Source organism: Triticum aestivum, mitochondrion (genome assembly GCF_018294505.1).
Source record: "Triticum aestivum cultivar Chinese Yumai mitochondrion, complete genome".
NCBI classification, from domain to species: domain Eukaryota; kingdom Viridiplantae; phylum Streptophyta; class Magnoliopsida; order Poales; family Poaceae; genus Triticum; species Triticum aestivum.
In genome coordinates this window covers 336,954-360,605 of record NC_036024.1, presented here as the reverse complement: position 1 = coordinate 360,605, position 23,652 = coordinate 336,954, and the positions used below count along the sequence as shown (strand labels likewise).

The 23,652-nt window shown below is 44.0% G+C and overlaps 3 protein-coding genes across 3 annotated transcripts; all 3 read left to right on the top strand.

Annotated features, from left to right (window-relative positions):
• The first annotated feature begins 19,153 nt into the window (after positions 1 to 19,153).
• Positions 19,154 to 19,510, top strand: nad3. Its single transcript has one exon. The coding sequence runs from the start codon at positions 19,154 to 19,156 to the stop codon at positions 19,508 to 19,510; it is 357 nt and encodes a 118-aa protein (YP_009433735.1).
• A 44-nt stretch (positions 19,511 to 19,554) lies between these two features.
• Positions 19,555 to 19,932, top strand: rps12. Its single transcript has one exon. It carries the CDS (start codon positions 19,555 to 19,557, stop codon positions 19,930 to 19,932), a length of 378 nt encoding a protein of 125 aa, YP_009433734.1.
• A 1,322-nt stretch (positions 19,933 to 21,254) lies between these two features.
• On the top strand, positions 21,255 to 21,725 carry atp8-1. Its single transcript has one exon. It carries the CDS (start codon positions 21,255 to 21,257, stop codon positions 21,723 to 21,725), a length of 471 nt encoding a protein of 156 aa, YP_009433733.1.
• The last annotated feature ends 1,927 nt before the right edge of the window (positions 21,726 to 23,652 follow it).

Here is a 23,652-nt window from a genome sequence, read left to right as displayed (position 1 = left end):
CTATTTGGATTCGCTTGAGAAGAGCGCATTCTTGAGATGCTAAGGGCTGGCCAAAGGGTTAACTAAACTAATAAGATCTCTTCTTCCTTCTCTTTTATGCTTCAGCGAATCGACTTCTTCTCGATGATGGACATTCCACAGGCATTTCTAGAGTAAGATTCATGTGCAGCCTTTCTCGATCGTTTCTTATTCTCGAATAGAAGATGATAAGATGCATACCCCCTCCTCATTAACTATGTTACTTATTTCCTCACAGCCTCTTGATGCAAAAAACCTATTCTTTCAAGGAAAAGACCTTTCTAATTCAGTGTAGTTTTTCACTGACTATTCTAGTGTAGTTTGACTCAAGTATACGTTTTCTGAAGTCTCAGATTGCATGCATTTCTTAAACAGTATTGCACACTACTAACTAAAAAACTAGTACTTTACTGACAGGAAGTTAATAAGTATATAATATGCAAACAATCCCTCGCTTGGTAGTTTCCTTTCTTTCCTACCACGCAATCAATCTCTTGCTTACTTAAAACTCTAGTTTTGTCGGACAACCTTGCTTCTTTCTTATAGCAAAGTGCTGAATCCATAAGCTTTCGTCGGAGCCTGCCACCAATCAGTCTAAATTAGTTACTTAATTCCTTAACTACCTAGCTTGCAGAGAATAAAGTAGGCTTTGGCTGAGATACGTAAAGGAGGAATAGTCAACTATACTCCGAATGTGCTTTGAGCAGACAGATATGTAGGTTGCTAGGAAGGAGGTAAGCGCTTGTCTTTCTGATGTCAAGAAGTAAGAAGAGGTAAAACTCCTAAAAAACAACTTGATCTATGTTGAAAGTTTATGTCAGCAAGCAAAGAGATTGCCTAGGGCGAAAGAAAATAAAAAAGATAATAAGAAAATAAGTGTTTCAAGCCTAAGCAAAAGATAGAATGTTGTATTGCCATAACCTATGTACTTAAGCGAACTAGCGAAGAAAGGCGAAGAATGGCTTTGTTCAAGCCCAAGTCAAAATCTATCTCTGATAAAGCATTCAATCTTTCATCTTTATATTCATTATCTGCAAGTTTCGAGTCCTTCTTTGACTTTCTCCTTCCGGCACTTTTTAGTCATAGTAAAGATGTGCTGTAAGGATCAAGAGTGTACCTTATTTGTTTTAAATTCTGCTTCGCTTTCATCAGCCTTATTATGGGTTTGCCTGAGGGCAGCCTTATATTCGATATACTCCCCTCCCTTTAATATTATTCTATTTAATGCAAGAGTAAGGATAGACGTCTTATTCTTCAGTGTTGAGATAGAATGACTGTAGACCCTCTTCTCTCTTTTAGTTAGCCTTACTTATTCCAATTCCTAATCTATACCATAAAGCAAAGCCCTTTTTGCGCAAGGTTCTCTCCTACGTATACAATTCTCACTGATGGGAGTAATATGCCAGTAACTATAGAAGACTTTATTATTATTCTAAATAGGCGGCAATAGGTCCATCGAGATAAAGTATGACTAATAAGTAGTAATATAGCTAGTTGCTATACATAGACTTGAAGTCAGGGCTTACTCATCCTAATCTTCTCTTTACTACTTAGTTAAGTTTAGTTAAGTTATAGGATCAGAACGAGATTTTCTTTGATTGCCGTTATAGGAAGTGAGCAAGCAAGCTAGACACGAAAACTCAGGATAGACGCGCTGCTCTTCTAGCTTTGGTTGGAAATAGAAAAGCAAGTTATAGGGCCCATGCTGCATTCCCTCAAATAGCAGTCTTTTTTTTATGTCTAAAGAAAAGTTGCCTATTAATAAGCAGTCTTCCCTCTTTCATAAGGCTCTAACTTGCGTAAGGAATCAAGGAGCTACAGGAGTATACCGCCGAGTACTTACTATCTTGGATAGCTTTTTGCCTTGCAAAGAGCATAGATTCAACTTCAATATATGTAGCTAACTCTCTATTGCTTTATTGCAATCCGCTCCGCGCCACTTACTCGGGACTATATAGTTCTGTCTATAGCTAGTGCTTACTTTTCATAAGGTATAGTTACTGGTCAGATTCTAAGTCACATATAGTTGTAGTGCCTAATCCAAGGCAAGGGGATAAGTGCTTGCATAGGCTAGGTTAAGAGATAATTGAGCATGCCATGACGTTGTTAAGATTTCATAAAGACCCTTATGGCCTTGTCCTGTAAATGGGCCCTTGTGAGCCTCCAAAATATCTTGAAGTCCATGGCCAATACCCCAATTGGTCCTATACATATGACCTGCGATTAGGAAAAGAATAGCAATAGCTAAATGATGGTGCGCAATATCGGTCAGCCAGAGACCACCGGTTACTGGATCTAGTCCTCCGCGAAAAGTCAGAAATTCTGCGTATTTGGACCAATTTAAAGTGAAAAAAGGGGTTGCTCCTTCGGCAAAACTAGGATAAAGTTGAGCCAAAAGGTCCCGATTCAAGATAAATTCATGAGGAAGTGGTATCTCTTTAGGATCCACCCCAGCGTCAAGAAATTGGTTAATTGGTAAAGATACATGAATTTGGTGCCCCGCCCAAGAAAGAGAAGATAGGTCTGTTTTCATTCGTGTAGAACTGCTACCTCGTTAACGAACTTACTCAAAGAGTGCTATAGAGCCGAGTCTAAGAAAGCCGCCCTGTTATTATTTTCTTAACCTCAGAAAGTCTCACGCGCGGGGCACCTCACATCGCACTAAATCACTACTATTAGGCCCTTCCTATCATTCCACAATCCGAAGGAAAAAGAGTATCCTATGAAGGAAATCGTATCTGATCTATCACCTTCCTCGTATCGATGCTTGCCACCGCGTCACTAGGTTGTTCATAGCTCTTGCTTAGCTTAATGGATCACCCAACTGTATTCCGGGATGTGTGCATTCCACAATCCCTTAAGGAAGAGGTTCACTACAGCCTTGCTTGTTAATGGGTTTCTGACTTCACAGCAGAGTGCTAGACTAGGGATAAGCTGGATACTGACTTCTTTCCAAGAGCTCCATCAGCCCTGCTTAGCCATACATCAGCTCTACCATTACTATACGCATTCTACCTACGCTTTTATGGAAAGAAAGAAGAAAGGTTGGATGGTTGATCCACACAAATAAGAGATATGTAGGCCCAACCTTCAATTGCAGAGAATAGCAAGCCCCCTTTGCTGAACAGATGTATAGAGGAAAAGGGTGACCCACATCGCAAGGGCTTTCCGATTGTGTGAATCAGAGCCCAAGAGAAGATCAATTCATTAGGAGACAGGTATCGATGCTTGCCAGCAGGAGAAAGATCACTAGGTTCAGTCTCTGATCTGATCAATAGGGTTCCCTAGGTACATTCCGTTTTCTGGAAATCCAGCAGGGATAGTAGCTGCCTTTTCCAGGGCAAAAAAACAAGTTAGGCTATCCGAGATTTGCTCTTTTTTCCAGCTTTTTTGAGTGAAAATAAGGAGGGACTTGTGATTGGTTTTCTACAGGGAAGAGAGATACCAAGCCGGGCAACTTCCCCTACTAACTACTGAACACAAAAGCCAAGGTGACCCAGAACAATTATTTCACTTATTTCTAGTTTAAGAAGGACCTTGTGCGCGGTTCACGACTCCCGGTGCTTAGAGATGCGGTTCACTACAGCAGTGGTAAGAAAAGCAAGAAAACAGGTATCAAGAGATGGAAGTGAAAGAAGAACTGTTGATCGACCGGTGGTTTGGGTCTTGCCTTTTAGGATTCGGATTCCTATTGAATTGACTTTGCCTTTGCCGAGGAGCAGAAACCGAGCCCTTTGATTTGATCCAGTGAGTGACGTTACGAGCAGAAGCCTCGACAAGTTGAATCCGGTACCGAAACAAGGATGACATTATTGAATATATTCTTCTTTCCTGTGCTTTGCCTTTCCCGTTTTCCGTACCTTTCGTAGTAGTTACTCGCCACTAGAAACAGGATTCATGAATTCAAACTAAAAGCAAAGGTATCGCTAATTCCATTTCAGTGGAAATATAGGGATGAAAGTTTCTCTCCTACTGATTTCGATTGCACATCTAATGAAAATATATGCACATGAATGTTCAAAAGCAAGGCTATCCCCTTTGCCGTTACCGAGGATCTATCTTTGTCCCTTGATTCGAAACCGAGGAAAGCGTGCGCTCGACCTCCTGGAAGGAATGCAATTATTCGCTTCGTAGTCCTCGTATGAATTCGCTATCGCTCCGAATCGTGGGAGCCGTTGAGTTCGGAGATACCGTTGTAGGAAAACAAACAAGTGAAAGAAGCCCTCGTTCCCACTCTTCTTCCCCCCCCACCTACCCACAAGGGTGTCAGTGGCCTCATGACCTCCATGAACAGAGATCACTACACAGGAAACAGCTTATGTTTCCTCGACAGATTTCATCACTTTGAGCGAGTATTACCCTTTTTAGTGGTGGAAGGCCGATTTTCTTTCTAGATGAAGCTAAACGCCAGTAACTATCCTTCTCCTTCACCGTCATCATCAATGAGGAACGTTCTTGGCAACTCCCCGCTACGAACCTTTCTCTCGACCTTGACCCATTCTACCACGCGAAAGTAGAACCTAGAGCTTAATCTATAACGATTAAGCCCTTCACGCACTTCCCATAACTTTGTGTGGTCATTGAGATATTCTTCTTTATGGAGGAGGGCCGCCGCGGCGAGATCAGAGGCGCTTTCCTCTTCAAAGTGATGGTTCCGGAACGAGTGAAGATCGATATTCCTGAGAAGAGTGCCAATCTGATTTTGCAAATCCAACACCAGGGCAAGACGGCCTTCCTCTTCCACTGTAAGCGGTCGTCCTTCGGGAATATTTACTGGAGCCTGACCTCCCTGCGGGAGATACGGGGCTACGGCGCGGGACAGGTCGTCATCGCCCATCATATTCATACCACCTAACATAGTAACACTAGCTTCGCTATAGAAGGAAGCGCAGACGAGTGCTTCCGTCGCAAATAAAGGATCGAACAAGTTCCAGAGAATAAGCAACAATCTTAGCGTTATTAAGGAGAACCATAGCAAGAATATCAATTTTTGGATTTGGAATGGAAAAATAAAGCGCACCCAAATATAGATTTTGGTGAAAAACAAAGTCACTCTTCTATCCTTCATATCCGTAGAAAGAAATCTCATCTCCAGGTAACTCCATCTTTTTCAGCTCTGCTCGCTCACTTTTGAAAGGAAGACTTAGTTTTAGATCGGCGTTGGTTTTTCCAACGAAACATTCTTTCACGAACTTTAATGACAAAATGCTAGTTGCCTCGTAACGCATACACTGGAGGTCCCATCGACGAAGGCCACTGATACTTACTATACGCGTTTTCTGAAGAGCAACAACGGAAAAAAAATAGGTGAACCTGGATACAACTAAAGAGAAAGACACAGCCTTGACTTCTTCCTATCTACACCCACACAATCTCGAATCGGGACGCAAGTGCAGCTTATTGCAACGAAGCTGAATCGAGGAGTTTCCTTTCTTGCTCCGGAGGAAGGATGACCGCATCAATTCTTTCTCTATGCGTTTTTTGATCCGATGTGAGTGCGATGCGATTGTTTATCCAATCAGCTTTCATGGTAATCCGTCACAAGCCGTAGTTCCCAATTTATCAAGGGAGTGTGGTCTGTAAAATGCACACCGTCTATGGTGTTGCCTTCCATTTTGCATGTGCCATCTTTTCCGGTCAATCTCCTCTCTATTAGCTCCATCATTGAGCAATTCAAATGTACTGTTACATTTGATGAGGATTAGAGTTTATTTGAGGAGAAGGGCACTGGGAAGAGGATTGGGTCTGGAATCAGGCGTAAGGGGTTGTGGTTGATCAAGTGGATGTCGCATTGTCTGTGATTGCTAGAGGACCTGAAGCAGAGATCTTGCTACATCATTTTCGTTTGGGCTATCCATTGATAATAAGAGTAGGATGTATGTATCCTTATTTGTTTAAGAAGGTGGACAAGAGCATACTTGTGTGTGATGCTTGCGCGTTTGGGAAGCATACAAGGTCTACATATCCTAGCATTGGCCTTCGAAGTGATGAACCCTTCTTATTGATACATTCTGATGTTTGGGGTCCATGTTCTGTCACTTCTGTGAGCGGGTTCAAGTGGTTTGTTACATTTATGGACTGTTGCACTCGTATGACTTGCTTGATTTATTTGATGAAGCACAAGAGTGAGGTTGTGAGATGGTTTCAGGACTTCCATAAGCTGGTGGCTACTTAGTTTGAAGCGAAGATTCGGATTCTCCGGTCAGATAATGGGACTGAATATGTGAATAGAGAGGTTGATGCTTATATATCAGAACATGGGATTATTCATCAGACTACTTGTGTTGGAACTGGATGGAACCCCATCACAGAATGGAGTGGCGGAAAGGGAAAGGAAGAACCGACATCTGCAGGAGGTGGCACGGTCACTTATGTTTTAGATAAATGTGCCAAAGAATTTATCGAGTGAGGCAGTGATGACAGCAGCGTACCTCATAAACCGTATGCCGTCTAGGATACTTGGTATGAAGTCTCCAGCCGAACTTCTCTTGGGCCAAAGGGAGTTCAAGGTGCCTCCTAAACAAAAGTGAAAGGTTGTGTGTGTGTGCTTTGTGCGAGATCATCGACCTTCTGTTGGCAAGTTGGATCCGCGGGCAGTGAGGTGTATATTTATTGATTATGCATCTAGCCAAAAGGGATATCAATGTTGGGATCTTATTGGGAGGAAATTATACGCAAGTATGGATGTAACCTTTCGGGAACATGAGCCATACTACACAACACAGGTAGAGGTGATCTTAGTCAGTTCTTGGAGGAATTCTCTGCTAGCACCGAGGGTGATAGTCGAGAGGGGGAGAATGAAGGGAATGCTGATGCTAATGGGGAGATTGCTCAGCAGAGGCTTATAGAAGAAGAAAAGAACCAGTCGTGATAGGGACTATTCCTTGCCCTACCTAGTGTGGCTTGGAGATGTAAGCCTGTTTTCTTCTCTAAGTTGCCTGCAGCCCGAAAGAATGGAAGAGGATTTTTCGTATCACTGATTTCGCAATATTGTTCGATCTAAGCACGGGAGCAGAAAAGAAAGGGAAAGAGAAGATCAATTCCGAGGTTATGGATGCTCAGGAACATGCTTCTCTCTCAGTGGGTCAATATTAAAACAACTTTCTGGGATAAATCCTTGCAGCTGCTTATTCAGCCCAGGCATCACCATTCAACAAGTGTCATCCCTACATAGTATTGTTGGTCATGAGCATCAGGCAGTGTCAATATCTTTGGAAGGATTTTGGTGGGGCAGCTTGATGAAGGTTCCTGCGTGCCATTGATGGGAGATCTGATATCTGACGGCTGAACCTCCCCTACCTCGTGCTTTTGTTCTTTTTAAACAACAGACAGGAGCTATTCACGTTATACGCAAACCATAGAGGTAGGCATTTCGGCACATCCTATGGCACCTAGCAGGCTTCTTTGACCCTGTGCTGGTACATTGAGCATTTATTGTATTTGAAAGGTCTCCTTTACCGCCATAGGATCTCGTACCCACAACTGTCTCTTCAACCTCAGCTTATCAGTGGTAGGAGGGAAGTCATCCAAACAAAGATACTATACTATTGGCCATTAGTGCTTAGTGCTTCAGTGTCTTGATTGGCTATTAGTGCATCTTGGCTTTAGAGTGTTGTATCTCCTCTTTATTATTGAGAAGAGGAGCCAACTCGGGGTTGGGGACTCTTCTGTTTGGTCCCTTTGTTTGAGCAGTGGCCAACCCCGATATAGATTAGGAGAAGCGATAGAAGTGGCTTGATTCTATAAAAAAATCAATATGGGGCATGGATATGAGAACATTCTTCCCTTGCATTACCCAGCGGTCCAATTGCATTGCATCAATAGTAGCTGCCTTTATCTCCGCATTCACTAAACGAAATGCTGAACCTCAGTGCTCTACTGTCTTGAACTATTTTCTTTAGTTGACATCGAGGGTTTAGTGCCACGTTCAAACCTTTCTAGAAAATAGAAAAAGTGAAGTTCTCGAAGTCAGCCCAACATAATTGGTATCCCGCTTTTCCCTCATCTAGTGAAACAAGCTAGTTCTGGACAAGGAAAAAGCATTATATCAGGTTTAAGGAAAGGCAGGATGCTTCTACACAGTGCGGATAAGGCTACGGTGCCTTTTACAAGAGAAGGCTCACACCTGCTTTGCTTAACTGACCTTCTCCTTCTATATTGGCCAGATCAGCACGAAACGAGAGATACTATGTTCTTCCAAAGCCCGAGGAAGATGTCGGAAAACCGCCCAAGCTTGAAATCGCTGACCCCCCTTTTTATGATTTCTCATATCCTTCTTGTACAATCAGCCACAGGCCTCCCCTCATATGATCTGCGGCCCATTGGGATTCTACTTGGATCTCCTTTTCCTTCAGCTTTGGACAAATCGATTTTCTGGCGTATTTCAGTTCAGTCAGTAGTGAACCTCTTCCTTCATTCAAGTTGGACTAGATAAACACTAGTATCAATTGGTAATCGAGACCTAAACGAATAACTTCTCGAGGTAAGGTAAGATCAATATCAATAGGTGGGAGTGAAGTCAGAAGTGAAGGTAGCAGAATAGAACCTATGTTGATGTAGCTTAGCTTTTCCAATACTTTCCTTTCCGTGCTTTGACCATGTCGGTTTTCAAGTTCACAAAAGGGGTTTTTCCAGGTCAAGCTCAGAGGCATTAGCACTTGCCGTTACTTACAGTGTGGATAGGCCGGCCTCATCTCATCTAGTCCTCTGTTCAATGAAGCCTTGGTATCTGCTTCGGCCAATTCATACTTCAGATCGAATCGACGGGACGGTTGACTTGAGTTGGTTTTGTTCCTTCGCGGGGCACTTTTCATACTCAACTAAAGAGCAGGCGCCTTCCGGGGGCGAGGAAAGATGGCTTCATTTCTTTAATTACAATCTGTATTCCTATCGATCTGAAGCCATTGATTCGATTTCATGCACTTTCGTTATGCGGTCAGAACAAGTATCAAGAATAGGTTTAGCCGCCTTTCCGTTGATCAATTCGATCTGTAAAATATGAGGTTTTGCAGCTATATGAGACAGAAGTTTTAACTTTATTGACCCACCCTTAGAAACAAAAAAAAGTAAGGTTTTCGCTGTAGCTGGCTTCCACTTTGTTTTTAAAAGGAGGCTGAAAAATGCCAATTCCCCTTAGCAATCCATTTTGCTTTACTTTTCGCCCTAGCTGGCTTGAAGTGATCGGAAAATTGACCATGAAAAAGGGCAATTTCCCTTAGCAACGAAAAAAAGTACCAAGTTGCCCCATGCTGGATAGAAAGTTTTTTAAAATGGAGCATATTTTGCTCATTTCCTAAGGGAGATGACAAGTCTGTACTTTTGTCCCATGCTGGATAGAATGGTGTTTATATATATATAAATGGCTGTTTTTCGTCGAAAAATCGGGAAAAAGTTCATCTCACCATGTGGAAAACCTTACTTTTTATCATTCCCTTTGTAAATGCCTATTTTCGCGGGGTATCTTTTTAAAAAAGTTTGATCCTGGGAAAAGTCATACTTTTTGTCCCAATTCATACTTATCTTCTGATCGGTTGCTTTGAATGTCTGTTCTGTTCTTCCACGGCTCCACTATTGGTAGGCACTATAGCGGATGACATTGGTCTATCGAAAGAAAACGGGCACATCGCATCAACTATTTCACTTTGCTATACGCATTTCTTGGGATCAAAATGGACTCAACATTCTTTGGGAGCGGCATTGACGCCACCTCTTCCGAGCGAAGGGACAAAACCAACTCAAGTTGAGTATACAACAACCTAGGCTAGGCAGGCCGGCGAATCCAAAAGATCAGTACGAAAGCTAGGTCTACGAAAGCTGTTCGTTCCTATTCTCAATGAAAAGCGATTGGTCGATGCAGCCCTGTCTGTGATAAAGCTATCTTGCCCTAGTCCCTCCCTTCCGTCTAAGAAGATATATGTACTTCCTTTGGTTTCAGTGGCATGTTTCTTATGAGAATCGAGCCTATTTATCACTTTTAGTACCTGGAGAAGGGAATGCATCACCCGCGAGGTAGGAGTGGCTTGCGGGCTCCTAATGAGGGCATACAACATGGGTCTAACAGTAATCGAGTAATAAGCTTCAGTGTGGATGTCCTTTTTGTCATTGGCATGACCATTCGTTTGAGTCAGCTCATCTCCACCTATAGACAGCGCAATTATTCCGTTACCCTTTTGGCTAAAGAGCAGAACTAAGAATTGAGCACGCGGTTGTTCTTTAACCGGGTCAGTTCGTCGGTGTTGGTACGGATGTTATGGCCTCATACTTTTTGCATTTCCCTAGACAAGAGCTATTGTTATACGATGCCGTTGGTATAGAATTGACTTTCGCATCATATCGAGCAATGGCATTGAGCCTGAGAGAGATGCTGAAGGACAACTACCATACTCTCCCACCGAACAGAGAGAAGCAGAGGCCCTCGCGGAAAGAATGAATCTAGTATCGACGGAATGGTATCTATCTTCTTAATATTCGTTTTCCGGGGGAATGAGCCAACCCACACAAGAGTGCCTACTAGCTTGTCACGAACGCAGAGGAAAAGAGGTAAGATACCCCCGCCCCCGAGCCGGGACCCCTTCTGGAACTTCTTATAGTCGGTTGAACCAACAGCCTTAAGCCAATACTAAATAAAGTCAAAGTGGAATATGGAAAGCAAGCGATAGAAAAGGAGGAGAAAGAACCACGATAACCAGATGTCGAAGCCAGCTTGAGATGAACATTAGGAAAGAAAAACAGTGATTCAACGTTATGAGTACCCTCCCTTAATAAATAAATAGAATAGGGGCCAAACAATTTCCTTCAATTTGAGTAGAGTGCGTTGGCTGGAAAGTAGTAAAGTCGAAGTGAACCTCTATTTCGTAAAGGAGAGATAACCCCGAACTCGAGCTACTTCATTCTCTAATAGGCTTGTTGTACCCGGTCTTGCTATTGACTCCCTAGCTAGCTCAGAAGGAATGCCTAACTCTGTTGGGACAGATTGGACAGTTGGAGCAGCCGATAAACCAGCCACAGCAGAAACAGAATGACTAGTTTCAACAAGGCGAGCAGGAGAAGCTACTCTCTTTTTAGTCGCATCCGTGGAAGGAAAGGATTTTGATATCGCATATCGAACCGGTGAAGCAAATGACTTTCTCGAGTGAAACGAATAGGTCTGGTGCTTCCGAGCCAGCAAGGGGACTAGTTTCAACAAGGCGAGCAACCCCTGCTATATGTATGTATCCAGGACTATGATGTATCCAGCTCAGTTGGAAAGCACTAGTTTACTTCCTCGCTACCGACCCAGGTACATTCTTCTTTGGACATGCCCGACCCTAGCTTATTGGACAGTTGCAACGAAACGAGTAGGTGTATCGACCAGGACTAGTAGTTTTACTAGGTGTTCTAAGGGGTAGAATGACTAGTAGTTACAGCCGTGGAAAGATATCTAATTCATTTCGGCGCCCTTTCCCCGCCTGGAGAAGGTAATCTACCACGAGACCATACAAACAGTGGAAACTCCATTTTCCGAGATACTATTACTCGACCAGGAATCACCAACCACTATAGTTAGATTTATTCGATTTCTTGGAGGTTTAAGGGACAGATTCCATTCTTCAAATGTTGAGCTGTATTCTATTCATTCTATCTTTCTTTCGGCTTCCTATGGTTCCACATGGATTGGTCGACTCAGCTTAAATAAAAGAGTTATAGAGTTCAGTTTCTACTGACTCCTCCGCATAGCCAAGAAGATCAGAAGAGAAGTCAGAATTGGTTTTTCCAAAAACTACCCATGGGATTTCTTTGTCTTTTCCTTATCTTTTGTCCGGTGAAGAATCTCCTGCTGCAGAGATAAGATGAATGGCTTCGAGATACCATCACTCGTCATTGCCAAGGAAATGAATTGCAAATTGGCTACTTATAGTCTACACTTCCCCTGATTCTCCACGATGACCCGCATTCATTGATTGAGAGAATAAGCTGAAGATAGATCCATTGCGATATTGGTTTGGAAGAGAAGCCGTGGAGACAGCTCATTGTTCCTATGTCCGGAATTGTTAAAGAATGCAGGTACCCCGTTGACTATGTCGGGTAACGCCGACTTAGGTTATCCCTAAAAACACTATCAACCACATCATAACTGTTTGCTTCCGCTTTCCTCGCAGAGTTGGTTCTAGCTTTCACCGAAGGATCTCGATCGATGCTCGCCATCAAAAGATATGGGTCTAGCTGCTGCCCTAGCCGGAAAGAATGGGAGAGTGAGCCATTCATACTGAAAAGAGTGATTCGTTTTTGAAGTATATCAAATTCAGAGGAAAAAGCTGGAAGAAGACGACGGGATTGTTGATAGATCCCCTCTACATCCTAACCAAGAGGACCAAGTGCAAACCTCTGTCTCTTTTTCTCGCCGGGTGGAAAGGTTATTCTTTGCCAGTAGTGCCCTCTGTAGGAAGAATCGTAAATGCCGGAGGACGCGTTCAACATGAATTGTCACTGTGGAATGAAATCACCTCTCGAATCGAGCAAGAAATGACTATTTATTTGATAATAGCGACTTATCACAAAAACAACCAAGGGTCCATCGACCCGATTGAAACTGTCTTCACTGCGTTGAATCGAAGGGAACTACTATAGAGAGTGGAATAAGCTACAAGGCATAACACTATGAGCTTTTCTTTAGATAACCTTAATCACACCAGCTTTTCCTCATGGGAGGGTAAAGGAAATCGGAATGTATGAAATCTATCCCAATAAGAAATGCGGAAGGTTGTCAACTAGAAACCTGTTATCACTCTCTTCTTCCGATCGTCCCATCAGTTTCTTGTAAGCCTGCTTCCTCCGATGATCGGTTGCGGCTAACTTCTCTCTCTTCATCTCTCTGAGTTCGCTTCTTGGTAGTAGTTACCCCTGTCAGAACCTTTGTCTACTCTTTCGTATAAATACGCTGATCTGCCAGCCAGCCGAAAGTAGAGAACCACATTGTATGATCTGGGGCAACTCTCTGTTATAGCAGCGATTTCTTATTCATTCAGGGCGCCCGTTCATGTGTTTTTAAAGAAAGGATACCTTGTGATTCCAGATTTCAATAGAGATTCGATTCCTCACATCTAAGGGAAGACAGACACAAATGCACAGACACATTATCCGGGGGTGTCACCGTTTGCATCGTATCAGTATCATAAGAAAAGATTGATTGTTGTGAGTGATTTTACTACCCTTCCAGACTTAGCAGGTAATGAAGCTGCTGACGAGGGAGGAAATGTCCGTTGAAAATAAAGCGAACCAGTGGGGCTTAAAAGTCACTCTTTGAATAGTTTTTCAGACCGTTAAGTTGTCAATCTTTCCAATGATGAGGCTCCAAAGTTTATTACATTTCCTGGTCTGCCGAGGACAGCACTAGATTGATTGCTTACCGACTTTCATTCAGATACCAACCCATCTTTTTATCAAAAGCATGGAAACTATCTAATCGAAGATAGAATTCACGCCTGTGAAAAGTAAGCAATTTCATCATTTTCCTTCGCAACACAGCTCACTCAATTGTAGAGATACCGAACAGTTTGAGTGATCGATCGACCTTGTCGCACGATGAGCCCATTCTCTCTCTTCCATCCCGCCTTCTGAACCGAACCCTGGAGAAAGACTTCTTGAACAGAACAGAGCTGCAATTCTAGAAACTTCCATTTTCCATTGATCTGGGCGTTGCTATTAAAAGTGGGTCTACCCGCCCCGGCGTGACTCACACTTGACCAACCACTTCTATCTAAGAAAATACTTAGGTAGGGTCAATCTCCCTTCGGGGTTTACGCGTCCTAGTCCGAACCATTGGATCGATCAGAAGAAGAAAGGCAAAGGAATTGAAAGGTAGAGTAAGAAGCATCGCCCAGCAGAGTGATTGAGGGAGTCTTCCCCAGCCCAATGGTCTTCTTTTTGTTTTTCACTCTCCTATTTTGATTTTGGAAGAGTTCTACTACTGTTTCAGTAGTTCTAAGACCCTTCCTTCCCTTTTCAAGTGCTTGCTATCCCTCTCGCTCTACCCGTCCAGAGGGAGCCCTAGTTTCAGCATAATAGCCTCGTTTTGAAGCGCTCGCTTCATATGGACGTACGTCGAACAAAGGAATCTTATCGGCATACCCACCTGCTGGGCGTGGTTCACTTGACCGACCAACCGACCCAATAGTAGGAGTAGGCGGCTGGCTTCTTATGTGAAGAGAACGGATGGAGAAACAGATGCGCGAAAGAACTAGTCCCTTGGAAAGCTTCGTTTTCCTAACCCAACCTAAGCATAATGAGCTGGTTATTTGAGTATCGAAGCTGTCGAGTGTTCCATTCTTTCGTATGTAGACCCCAGCGAAGAAGGAGAATCAGAAATGGAACTAGTCGAACACGCATAAGATACCGGTTTTAGGCATAACCCCGGGTTAAATAAAGTAGTAAAGGAGCCCAATCTAGCTAAAGAGGGGCTTCTCCGCCACCATAACCAACTAGCTACGTAGATGAATTATCCTTGCGTTCAGCTATCAAACCCATCCACTAGAGCTTGAACCCATGCTTGCTCAAACCATCTGTTTTCTCTTCTAACGAGCATGGCTTCCCTGTCACCTACACTAGAGACGTCTCAACAGTTTAGTTTATTCATAAGCCTAGTACACAAGGAGGGTTTTAGCACGCACTAGCTGTACTGTAGTATGATCTGGTATCAGCTGCTGTCTCTCCTTGCTATTATAGTGTAGTATAGGTCGCCTCAAACTCAAACAAAAACGGGTGCACAGTTCTACTGCGTCTTATCGAATAGTGCTTTTGAGTCAAAGTGCAATCACCATTTCATGTACACCATCTTTGTCAATATCTGCAATTACCTGTAGAAAGAATGTGAAAAACAACTCAAGGTCATTTACAGAACGAACAGCAAAATATAAGCAAAAGGATACAAAAGGTTCACTTACTGGGGTGGACAAGATGTGAGCATAGATGCTCACGTAATCTTCCGCTTTCTCATGTTCTTGTTCTGTCCAGTCCTCATCTCCCCACATGGATTCATCAACATAGTCATCATAATCATAATTGTACTCATCAGGCTGTTCTTCTGCATCCCGAAACAAATCAAATGATGTATCAGCGTCATCCTCTAGAGGCTCGCTATTTTCAACAGTGGCTGCTCCTGAACGAGCTGCTCATGCTCAGGCGGCAGCTCGTTAAGATCAAAGTCGTGGTTGTTCATCATGGAGACCTGGACCCCTGCAGGTGCCGTTTTCCCCGCTGCCAGGCTCCCACCAGAGAGAGATCCCATTTCCGTTTTTCTAGAGCAAGCTGGAAGCGTAGACCCATACCTTGTACTCTCATTCTTTCGTTTTAGCTAGCCATAATGGTATGTGCTTTGAAAGGTAGTTCTTTTTACTAGAAAGTACTTACAGAGGGCACTGAGGCGCAGCCTCGAGCTAGGCGAGATTCTCTATTGTTGCTTCTTATTAGCCAGATCCCGCACCAGGTTTTCCAGGCGGAACAGTTCCGGGATCTTATGAATCTGCGACCAGACGTGAATCTGGTTCAGAACCACAGATCGCGGGTTAGCCATCCCGTCGTAAGGCTTCTTTACACGCCATGGTTGCGGAACAGCCACGGCCCTTCTTCCATGAGCTTCTGCCAGTCGCCAAGGCAGAAAACTGGAACAACAAACAGGTTGTCCTCCACCGCTCGGAACGTCACACCTTGTGCCATGTTCCAAGCGAACTGCATCGTTGAGAAAAAGGATTGGCTACTGAAGGGATGCGGCGTGGCCACTTTCGCAAGGGCCATCCACCGACCCTTCTACTATCGGTTTTTAGTATTGGCTACTACTATACTAGCTACTCACCTATCGGTCTAATGAGCATACTTGGAGAAAGGAGAACTTCCCGCCTATAATGTTGGGTTGGCAACCTACCCATTCGTTGAAGTACTTCCTTCATACGGCCCAAAGAAAGGCGGCTAAGCCGTCTTAGTTCGTGAACAATGACCCAGGTGCATAAACAGGTGCATAAAAAGGAAATCAAGTTTGGGAAATGGTACCTGGCTAGTATTTATGCCGAAATCTAGTGACATTATTTACTATTACTATAGTCAAGAAGTAAAGAGTAAAGGCTTTGGCCATTGGCAACGCTTACCTAACTTCTCACTTAAATGTTTACTCGCGTTACTGGTATTCAATAAAAGAAGGAAACCATGGTACCTACCTCCCTCCCTTACTTGGTAATCTAAGAACCCTTCAGGGGGGGAGCAAGAGATCTTCCATACCAACATTTTGTTCGCCACCCCTGCTTCCTCCTCCACTTGAGCTTGTGCAGCAAATCTACTTTATGCTTAGGCCAGGTCCTGCAAGTAAAGAGAAGTAAATATTGGAAACATGGGTATCTAGTTTATTTTATTCAACGGCTGAGTAATTGAAATTCCTTGCTTCTTCAAGCAGGAGATCCCGAGTACCGGGTGTCGTCAGACTCCCATTCTATTACCTTTGTGCCAAGAGCACGTTAAGCTGCCTGGGCTGTTCCGCTACCGGCGTGTAAAGAAGCTCCGCCTAACGGCTAAACCAATGAATTTCTCTCCTTAAAGGAATCTACTTCCCTGACTGTCAACTACTCGCTTCTTCACCGGTATCACACCCGCGCCAGACTGAACAGCAGAGTTAGAACCCAACCAAATACGATTCTTGTATTATCTTACCGAAATTCGGATCCATTTGGCTCCAAAGGAGCAAGCGCGGGAGTTCTAATAGGACTTTGAGACTCGAAAAATCCTGCGGGCTGCTGAGAACAGAGAGAAGTAGTTGCAGAGAGGTTTGATAGGGTTAGGCAGATGCCCCATTATTCGTAAACAAGAAGAAATCCAGATTAGTTTGATGGAGCTGTGGCTTAGCACAAGCATGGTGTCAATGTGGTTCCTCTCGACTAAACACTTAAACAATTGGATCCAGTAGGGTTCAATAGAGGTATGGTATCGGCAACCTTTTAGGGAGCTATATTCTTTGGAATAAGATAGCTGCCCAGAGCTTGCGACGTACCTACCCCCTGGGCGTAGATAGAATTAGGTAAGATAAAAATCGATTGGAAAGTCCTAAATTAGACCAATTCAATTCCGTCTGCTAGAATAAGAAAAAAGTGCTTCCGAATTTCTCTCATCCTTTATAATGAGAATTTCTCTTTGTTCAGTAATAACTTAATCTTGCAATAAAACACTCTTGCTTGGAAGGTATGGTAAAGGTAAACTGTTTCTATTTTTTGATCTAAAAAAGAGAGTGCTAAAGGAGTCATTCAGAAGTGAGTGAAGGGGCAAAGCTCATTTCTTTCATTCAGGAATGGACACTGGACCAGAATGAAATGTGGGAATATCGGGATTGGCAGATTTTTTATATTGAAATAAAAAAAAACTCAACACGACTAGTGAATTCAAATTAGAGTCACTTGCGGATTTCTTCAAATTGTTGTAGTGTAGTATTGTGGTTTTTCAGTAAAGACCCCGACCTATAAATATTCACAGCCCGGCTCATACGGGCGGACAATATTCACCCAGAGCCCCGTTGCGACCGCAATGCTGTTCTTGAAGGACCTTACCTTAGAGCAAAAAAAAGGGCATAGAAGTTAGGAAGACTACTGACGTAGGGCGGCGGGTGAGCTCAACCTCGAACCAAACAAGCAACGGATTGAGCAACTAGCGCGAAAGCCGTTGCGCGTTAGCGCATCCGTTTTCTTGCTCCATCGTTATTAGTTTCTATTCTCTCCCTGCACGAACCTCGGTCCAATCAATTTGTTTGGAATTGGGGTTAGGACCGGTTAGAACTCCCATTTCCCGATCGGAGGTTTGAGCTGCTATGGCAAGCTTTTTTTCCGAATAGTGGGTATGGGGAACCCACCGTACCAACACGATTGGCTGGTGTTGCTGATACCGGACCCGTTATAACCCCGATTGGAAGGGCAGGCCAGTCTGAGGCTCTGGGGATGCGAGGCCATTGAAAGTGAGTATCCCATATTCTATGACGGAGATAGAGCATTAATTGCAGTTTTCACCCCACCTTAACGACCGAGCGAGGGATGAAATCTTTCGACGACTAGGGAGGCGTCACCCGAGGCCGATTCCAGTGGATCACTATAGAATCTTCTAGAAGCAGGTTCTCCGGGCACTATGGTAGGACGTGGATCGATCATGACGAGAATGGACTTCTCCGTCATGTAATGGTTTAGAAGAGTCACGGTCCTGTTCCCCGCCGGGCTTTTTCCCTTCTCGACTAGACGAAGGAGATATTCATTCCATTCAGGCAGGTGAGGAAGGGCGGCGTCGGCTTGACCCTGTCTTCTCTCTTGGTCGGGTCGGAGGCTAAGTTTCTCATTCAGTGGTGAGGTGTTCATAGAAAGCAAGGCCTCGCCCAACGAGTGGCGGATTTGGTTTGGATGGGGTCTCGCTTGGACGCTGGGGAGATCCATAGATCTGGATAGAGTCTTTCTCGCTCAGTAAAGAAGAGTACGCGCGCTACGGCTTACGCAGTGGATCTTCGGGCAACCAACCCGGCACATCCAATTCCGATCAACAACTTGGAGGTATGGCTGAGTGGCTTAAGGCATTGGTTTGCTAAATCGACATACAAGAAGATTGTATCATGGGTTCGAATCCCATTTCCTCCGGCACGGAAGTAGAACGGGCGGGCGAAATTACGTGAGAGAAAGAACCTCAGATTGATGGAGTCCGCCGTCGGACAGAATAGCTGCTTAGTGACTAGGAGCGGAGCGCCCCTTTCTTGTTCTTGGTGGCGTCTATAGCGAAGAAGACCTTCCCGAACGAGGGCCGTCCAGTCCCTGGCCGGCTCTCGGTTCTTGAGCAAGCTCCTCCACTGCAGGTAGGATGCTCATAGATGAAGAAAAGAGACTTTAGGCAAGTGGTTCTGGTAGCTCAGCTGGTTAGAGCAAAACAAGCAACGGATTGAGCAACTAGCGCGAAAGCCGTTGCGCGTTAGCGCATCCGTTTTCTTGCTGGACTGCAAATCCTTTTTTTCTTGTTTCAGTGGGAAGAGCAAGGGGCATTGCCCTGGAAATCCTTCAGTGGTTCGAATCCACATCTGAGCGTCTTTTTTTCGGTATGCCGCTCCGCGAGCAAGGAGCGCCGCGAGGAGAGCGAGAGAACGAAGTGGGCTTTGGTGATGTCGGAATTTGCACCTATTTGTATCTATTTAGTGATCAGTCCGCTAGTTTCTTTGATTCCACTCGGTGTTCCTTTTCCATTTGCTTCCAATAGTTCGACCTATCCAGAAAAATTGTCGGCCTACGAATGTGGTTCCGATCCCTCCGGTGATGCCAGAAGTCGTTTCGATATACGATTTTATCTGGTTCCTATTTTATTTATTATCCCTGATCCGGAAGTCACCTTTTCTTTTCCTTGGGCAGTACCTCCTAACAAGATTGATCTGTTTGGATCTTGGTCCATGATGGCCTTTTTATTGATTTTGACGATTGGATCTCTCTATGAATGGAAAAGGGGTGCTTCGGATCGGGAGTAACCACTTTAGAAAGGGCAAAGGGGGGAAGGACATAGGAAAGAGGGATGCCTACAAAAAATCAATTGATTCGTCATGGTAGAGAAGAAAAACGGCGCACGGACCGTACTCGAGCTTCGGATCAATGTCCCCAGAAGCAAGGAGTATGCCTGCGTGTTTCGACGAGAACACCGAAAAAACCTAATTCAGCTCTACGTAAGATAGCAAAAGTACGGTTGAGCAATCGACATGATATATTTGCTCACATTCCAGGCGAAGGTCATAATTCGCAGGAACATTCTATAGTCTTAGTCAGAGGAGGTAGAGTGAAAGATTCGCCAGGTGTGAAATCCCATCGTATTCGAGGAGTCAAGGATTTGCTGGGAATTCCGGATCGTAGAAAGGGAAGATCTAAATATGGTGCAGAAAGACCTAAATCGAAATGAATGGAAGATGCCTCTGGAACTTTTGGGTTCTTTTTTGGGGGCGATATGGAAGCAGCTAGCTCCCTTTCCCTTATTACGTTACCATTTCTCTCCGCTATTCTTCGCAAATTTCATTGAGAGGAATCAGCAAAGAAAAGAAATCTTCTCCGGGTGACAGGGCCGCCCCGGCAGCGTGGCTTCTCTGCCGAGCAGGAAGCCACAAAAAGCATTGTGCTCTTGTAACTGATCTTTTAGTAGGCTAAGTTGCCGAATTCTGAAATCACTACAGGCACAGTGCAGGAAATTGTGGTCCTCAAAACAATGTGTCCCCATGATCATTTTACATCACGATATCTTTTTCTTCCTCATTCTTATTTTGGTTTTCGTATCACGGATGTTGGTTCGCGCTTTATGGCATTTCAACGAGCAAACTAATCCAATCCCACAAAGGATTGTTCATGGAACTACTATCGAAATTATTCGGACCATATTTCCAAGTGTCATTCTTTTGTTCATTGCTATACCATCGTTTGGTCTTGCGTTGACAGTACTAATAATGGCATTTGTTGTCTTATTCGGAGTTCAAGGAATAGCCTTTCATCTTGGGAATGAGAATGTCGCGGATCTCAATGTTCTCGTCATGACCAATGCTCCTAACGGGGGTGACTTTCCCATAGACCAACCTCCCGTTGGCGGACTACCAGACCTCCAGCAGGAAATGGCGCACGCCGCCCATCCCGAAGACATAATTGCGGAGTTGACTTCCAAGGTTGAAAGAATATTTCACGAAGTAGGCACTCCTCTTCCTTTAGAGGAAGGTGAATCTGCGCGATCGTTCACTGAAAATCATGTATTGTGGAATAGTGAGGGAGGAGATACTCTTCAACAAATCTTCTCCGATTATACGGAAGCCGGGGACGCAAGCGAATTCGTCGCAATAGCCACCAATCTGGCGAAGCGGTTTCGCCGCGCCGAGCTCGGTGAACCGGATTCTCCCGACCCCGATGCGCCTTTGGAAGAGCAGGAGGCTCATTCCACGGGATCCCCTGAAAGCACAAAAGCAAATGATGGGGCGAACGAGGCAGGCCCGTCTTCTTCGCGGAAGCGTAAAAGGTGGGATGATGATTCGGGGTCCGAAGATGATGATTCGGGGGGCCCCGGGGAATCTCCAGATCCAGTGGAAATCGTTTACGAAGGGGATGCACAAGGGTACAACTGGGAGGGGAATTAGGTTGGCCGCCAACTTCGCCTGCCTTTCTATCTGAGTTCTTCCCTCTTGATGCTTTCGAACGACTCCTAAATTTCACAAAATCCTTTTTTTCTTATTTGAAATCCAAATCGAAATGCCTCAACTTGATAAATTAACTTATTTCTCACAATTCTTCTGGTTATGTCTTCTCCTCTTTACTTTTTATATTCTCTTATTTAATAATAATAATGGAATACTTGGAATTAGTAGAATTCTCAAACTACGGAACCAACTGCTTTCGCACCGGGGGGGCGAGATCCGGAGCAAGGACCCTAAGAATCTGGAAGATATCTCGAGAAAAGGTTTTAGCACCGGTCTCTCATATATGTACTCCAGTTTATCCGAAGTATCCCAATGGTGTAAGACCGTCGACTATTTGGGAAAAAGGAGGAAAATCACTCTGATCTCTGATTTCGGAGAAATAAGTGGCTCACGAGGAATGGAGAGACAGATTCTCTATTTGATCTCGAAGTCCTCATATAACACTTCTTCCAGTCGGATCACTTGTTGGAAAAACATAATGCTCACACATGTTCCACACGGGCAAGGAAGCATAATATCATGAAAGCCGTCTGATAATCTTTCTATAGGTTCCCCGAAGAGAATGGAAAAATCACAAAAACACTTTCTATATGTTCTGTTATTTCGAGATTCGAAGAAGCAAGCAAGTTTTTCATATAGCTGTTTCCTGTGTAGTGATCTCTGTTCGTGGAGATCATGAGGCCCCTGATACCCTGTGGTACGGGGGGGGGTAGAAGAGTGGGCATGTGGGCTTCTATCAAAAGAGGAAAAGATACCGCTATCGCTATGCTCATATCTCCCTTCCCTCCTCCAGGTGAGAAGCTGGTGTTGAGAAATGACATCCAATCTTTTGGTATCGATCATATATTCTAGGTGGATCACTTTTTTTCTTCAACTGAAATGGGCTGATCTAGTGTTTTTAAATGACCTTCCCCGATCAGAGAAGGGCAAGAACTCTCTTGAACAGTGAGGAGCACAACGATTTGTGCTCTGAGCGATACAGCTTCTGTAAAGGAGTACAAGGTGCTGTGCTAATAAAAGGAGAAATGAGATAAGGAGCAGTAAGGAGGATAAAAGAAGTAGAGTTAGGTTCTTGTGTGTAATCGATATGTCTCCCGGGAGAAAACCCTCTATCAACACAACTATCCGAACACCTATAGCTAGCTTGCTTTAGCTCCAACTACTGCTAGCTTTACCTGCAACGCAACTATCTTCCGAAAAACGAGTTGTTCGTTGCCCGACGCGGCTCTGGCTCTGCCTGCCTGGCACTAAAGCATCTATAGATTGAGGATTTGCCTATGTACCATCATCCGTCCTCTAAGTAATATGTATTCTTCCTCTAAGGTTCCCCCTCTAAGGAGGGTTGTGTAGTATTTAGCTTACAAGGATTGACTCGACACCATCGATGCGTAGTCTATCAATCAATTTAATGGGACTTATTTATATGCCTGTTACGAGGGGAATCTGCCTGTTATTCAATCTATCTCTTCAATCTGCTTACTGGTTTCCTTCTCGGCCAATGGAACATCTATTGCTTCCTAATCTGGAACTGAACTAAACAGAAATCTTGGTCAAGTATTGGGAAAAGGAAAGAGGCCCTTTTCTTTTTCAAAACTAAGAAGGAGATGTGCATAGCGTTGTAAAGATCGGCAGAAGAGGAAGGGTGCAGTTAAGTTACAACATCTTCTGTTTCCAAGTCGATAGGCTTCTTTTGATAAAGGAAACTATTCCTCTGCTCGCTATACTCAAACCCTTGCCATTTCCTCGATTCCCGTTGAGAAAACAATCGATTGACCATTTTAGGACCTATTCTTCAGAATATAGAGGTATCGAAGATCTAGAAACGATGCGATGACTCCAGTTCGATCCTTTTCCGATGAAATGAATGAATTACCACGCTTTCCGCCGGCTGATAAAGAACTTTTTGATGATCGATTGCTTCACCCATGATCTGATGATCTTGCTATAACATAACGATACTGCATTTCCCCTCTTCCTTGTCTCTACTTAACTTACTTGTTCATTGCTCGACTCGAGGGAGGGGCTCTATATAGCTGTTTTGCCTTCTTTCTTGGACTCTCAGGTGAGCGCTTAGGCCAAGCCACAATTACCAAGGCATGATTGAATCCGCCAAAGAGAAGGGAATAGATGATCTCACTGGAAAAAGTTGCGTAACCCCCCCCCCCCCCGTTTTTTTGGCATGATTTCAAGATTTTGACCTGATTTATGAGAAAAGAACTTCGTTTTGCATTAACCCGAAAGAATCTCCTTATAATTGAGTGTGCAGTAAAGGGGGTTGTTACACCAAATCCCTCTGGTGAAGCTCTATCCAACTGCTTGTTAATAGCGGATTGGGTATTGGTCGATCGAAAGCTGTGATACGCAAAATCCTCAGCAGAATGAAATGCGGACTACAATTAAGTTAGTTGAAAAAGAGAGTAAGGAATGGGACCGTCAACAGGAACTCTTGA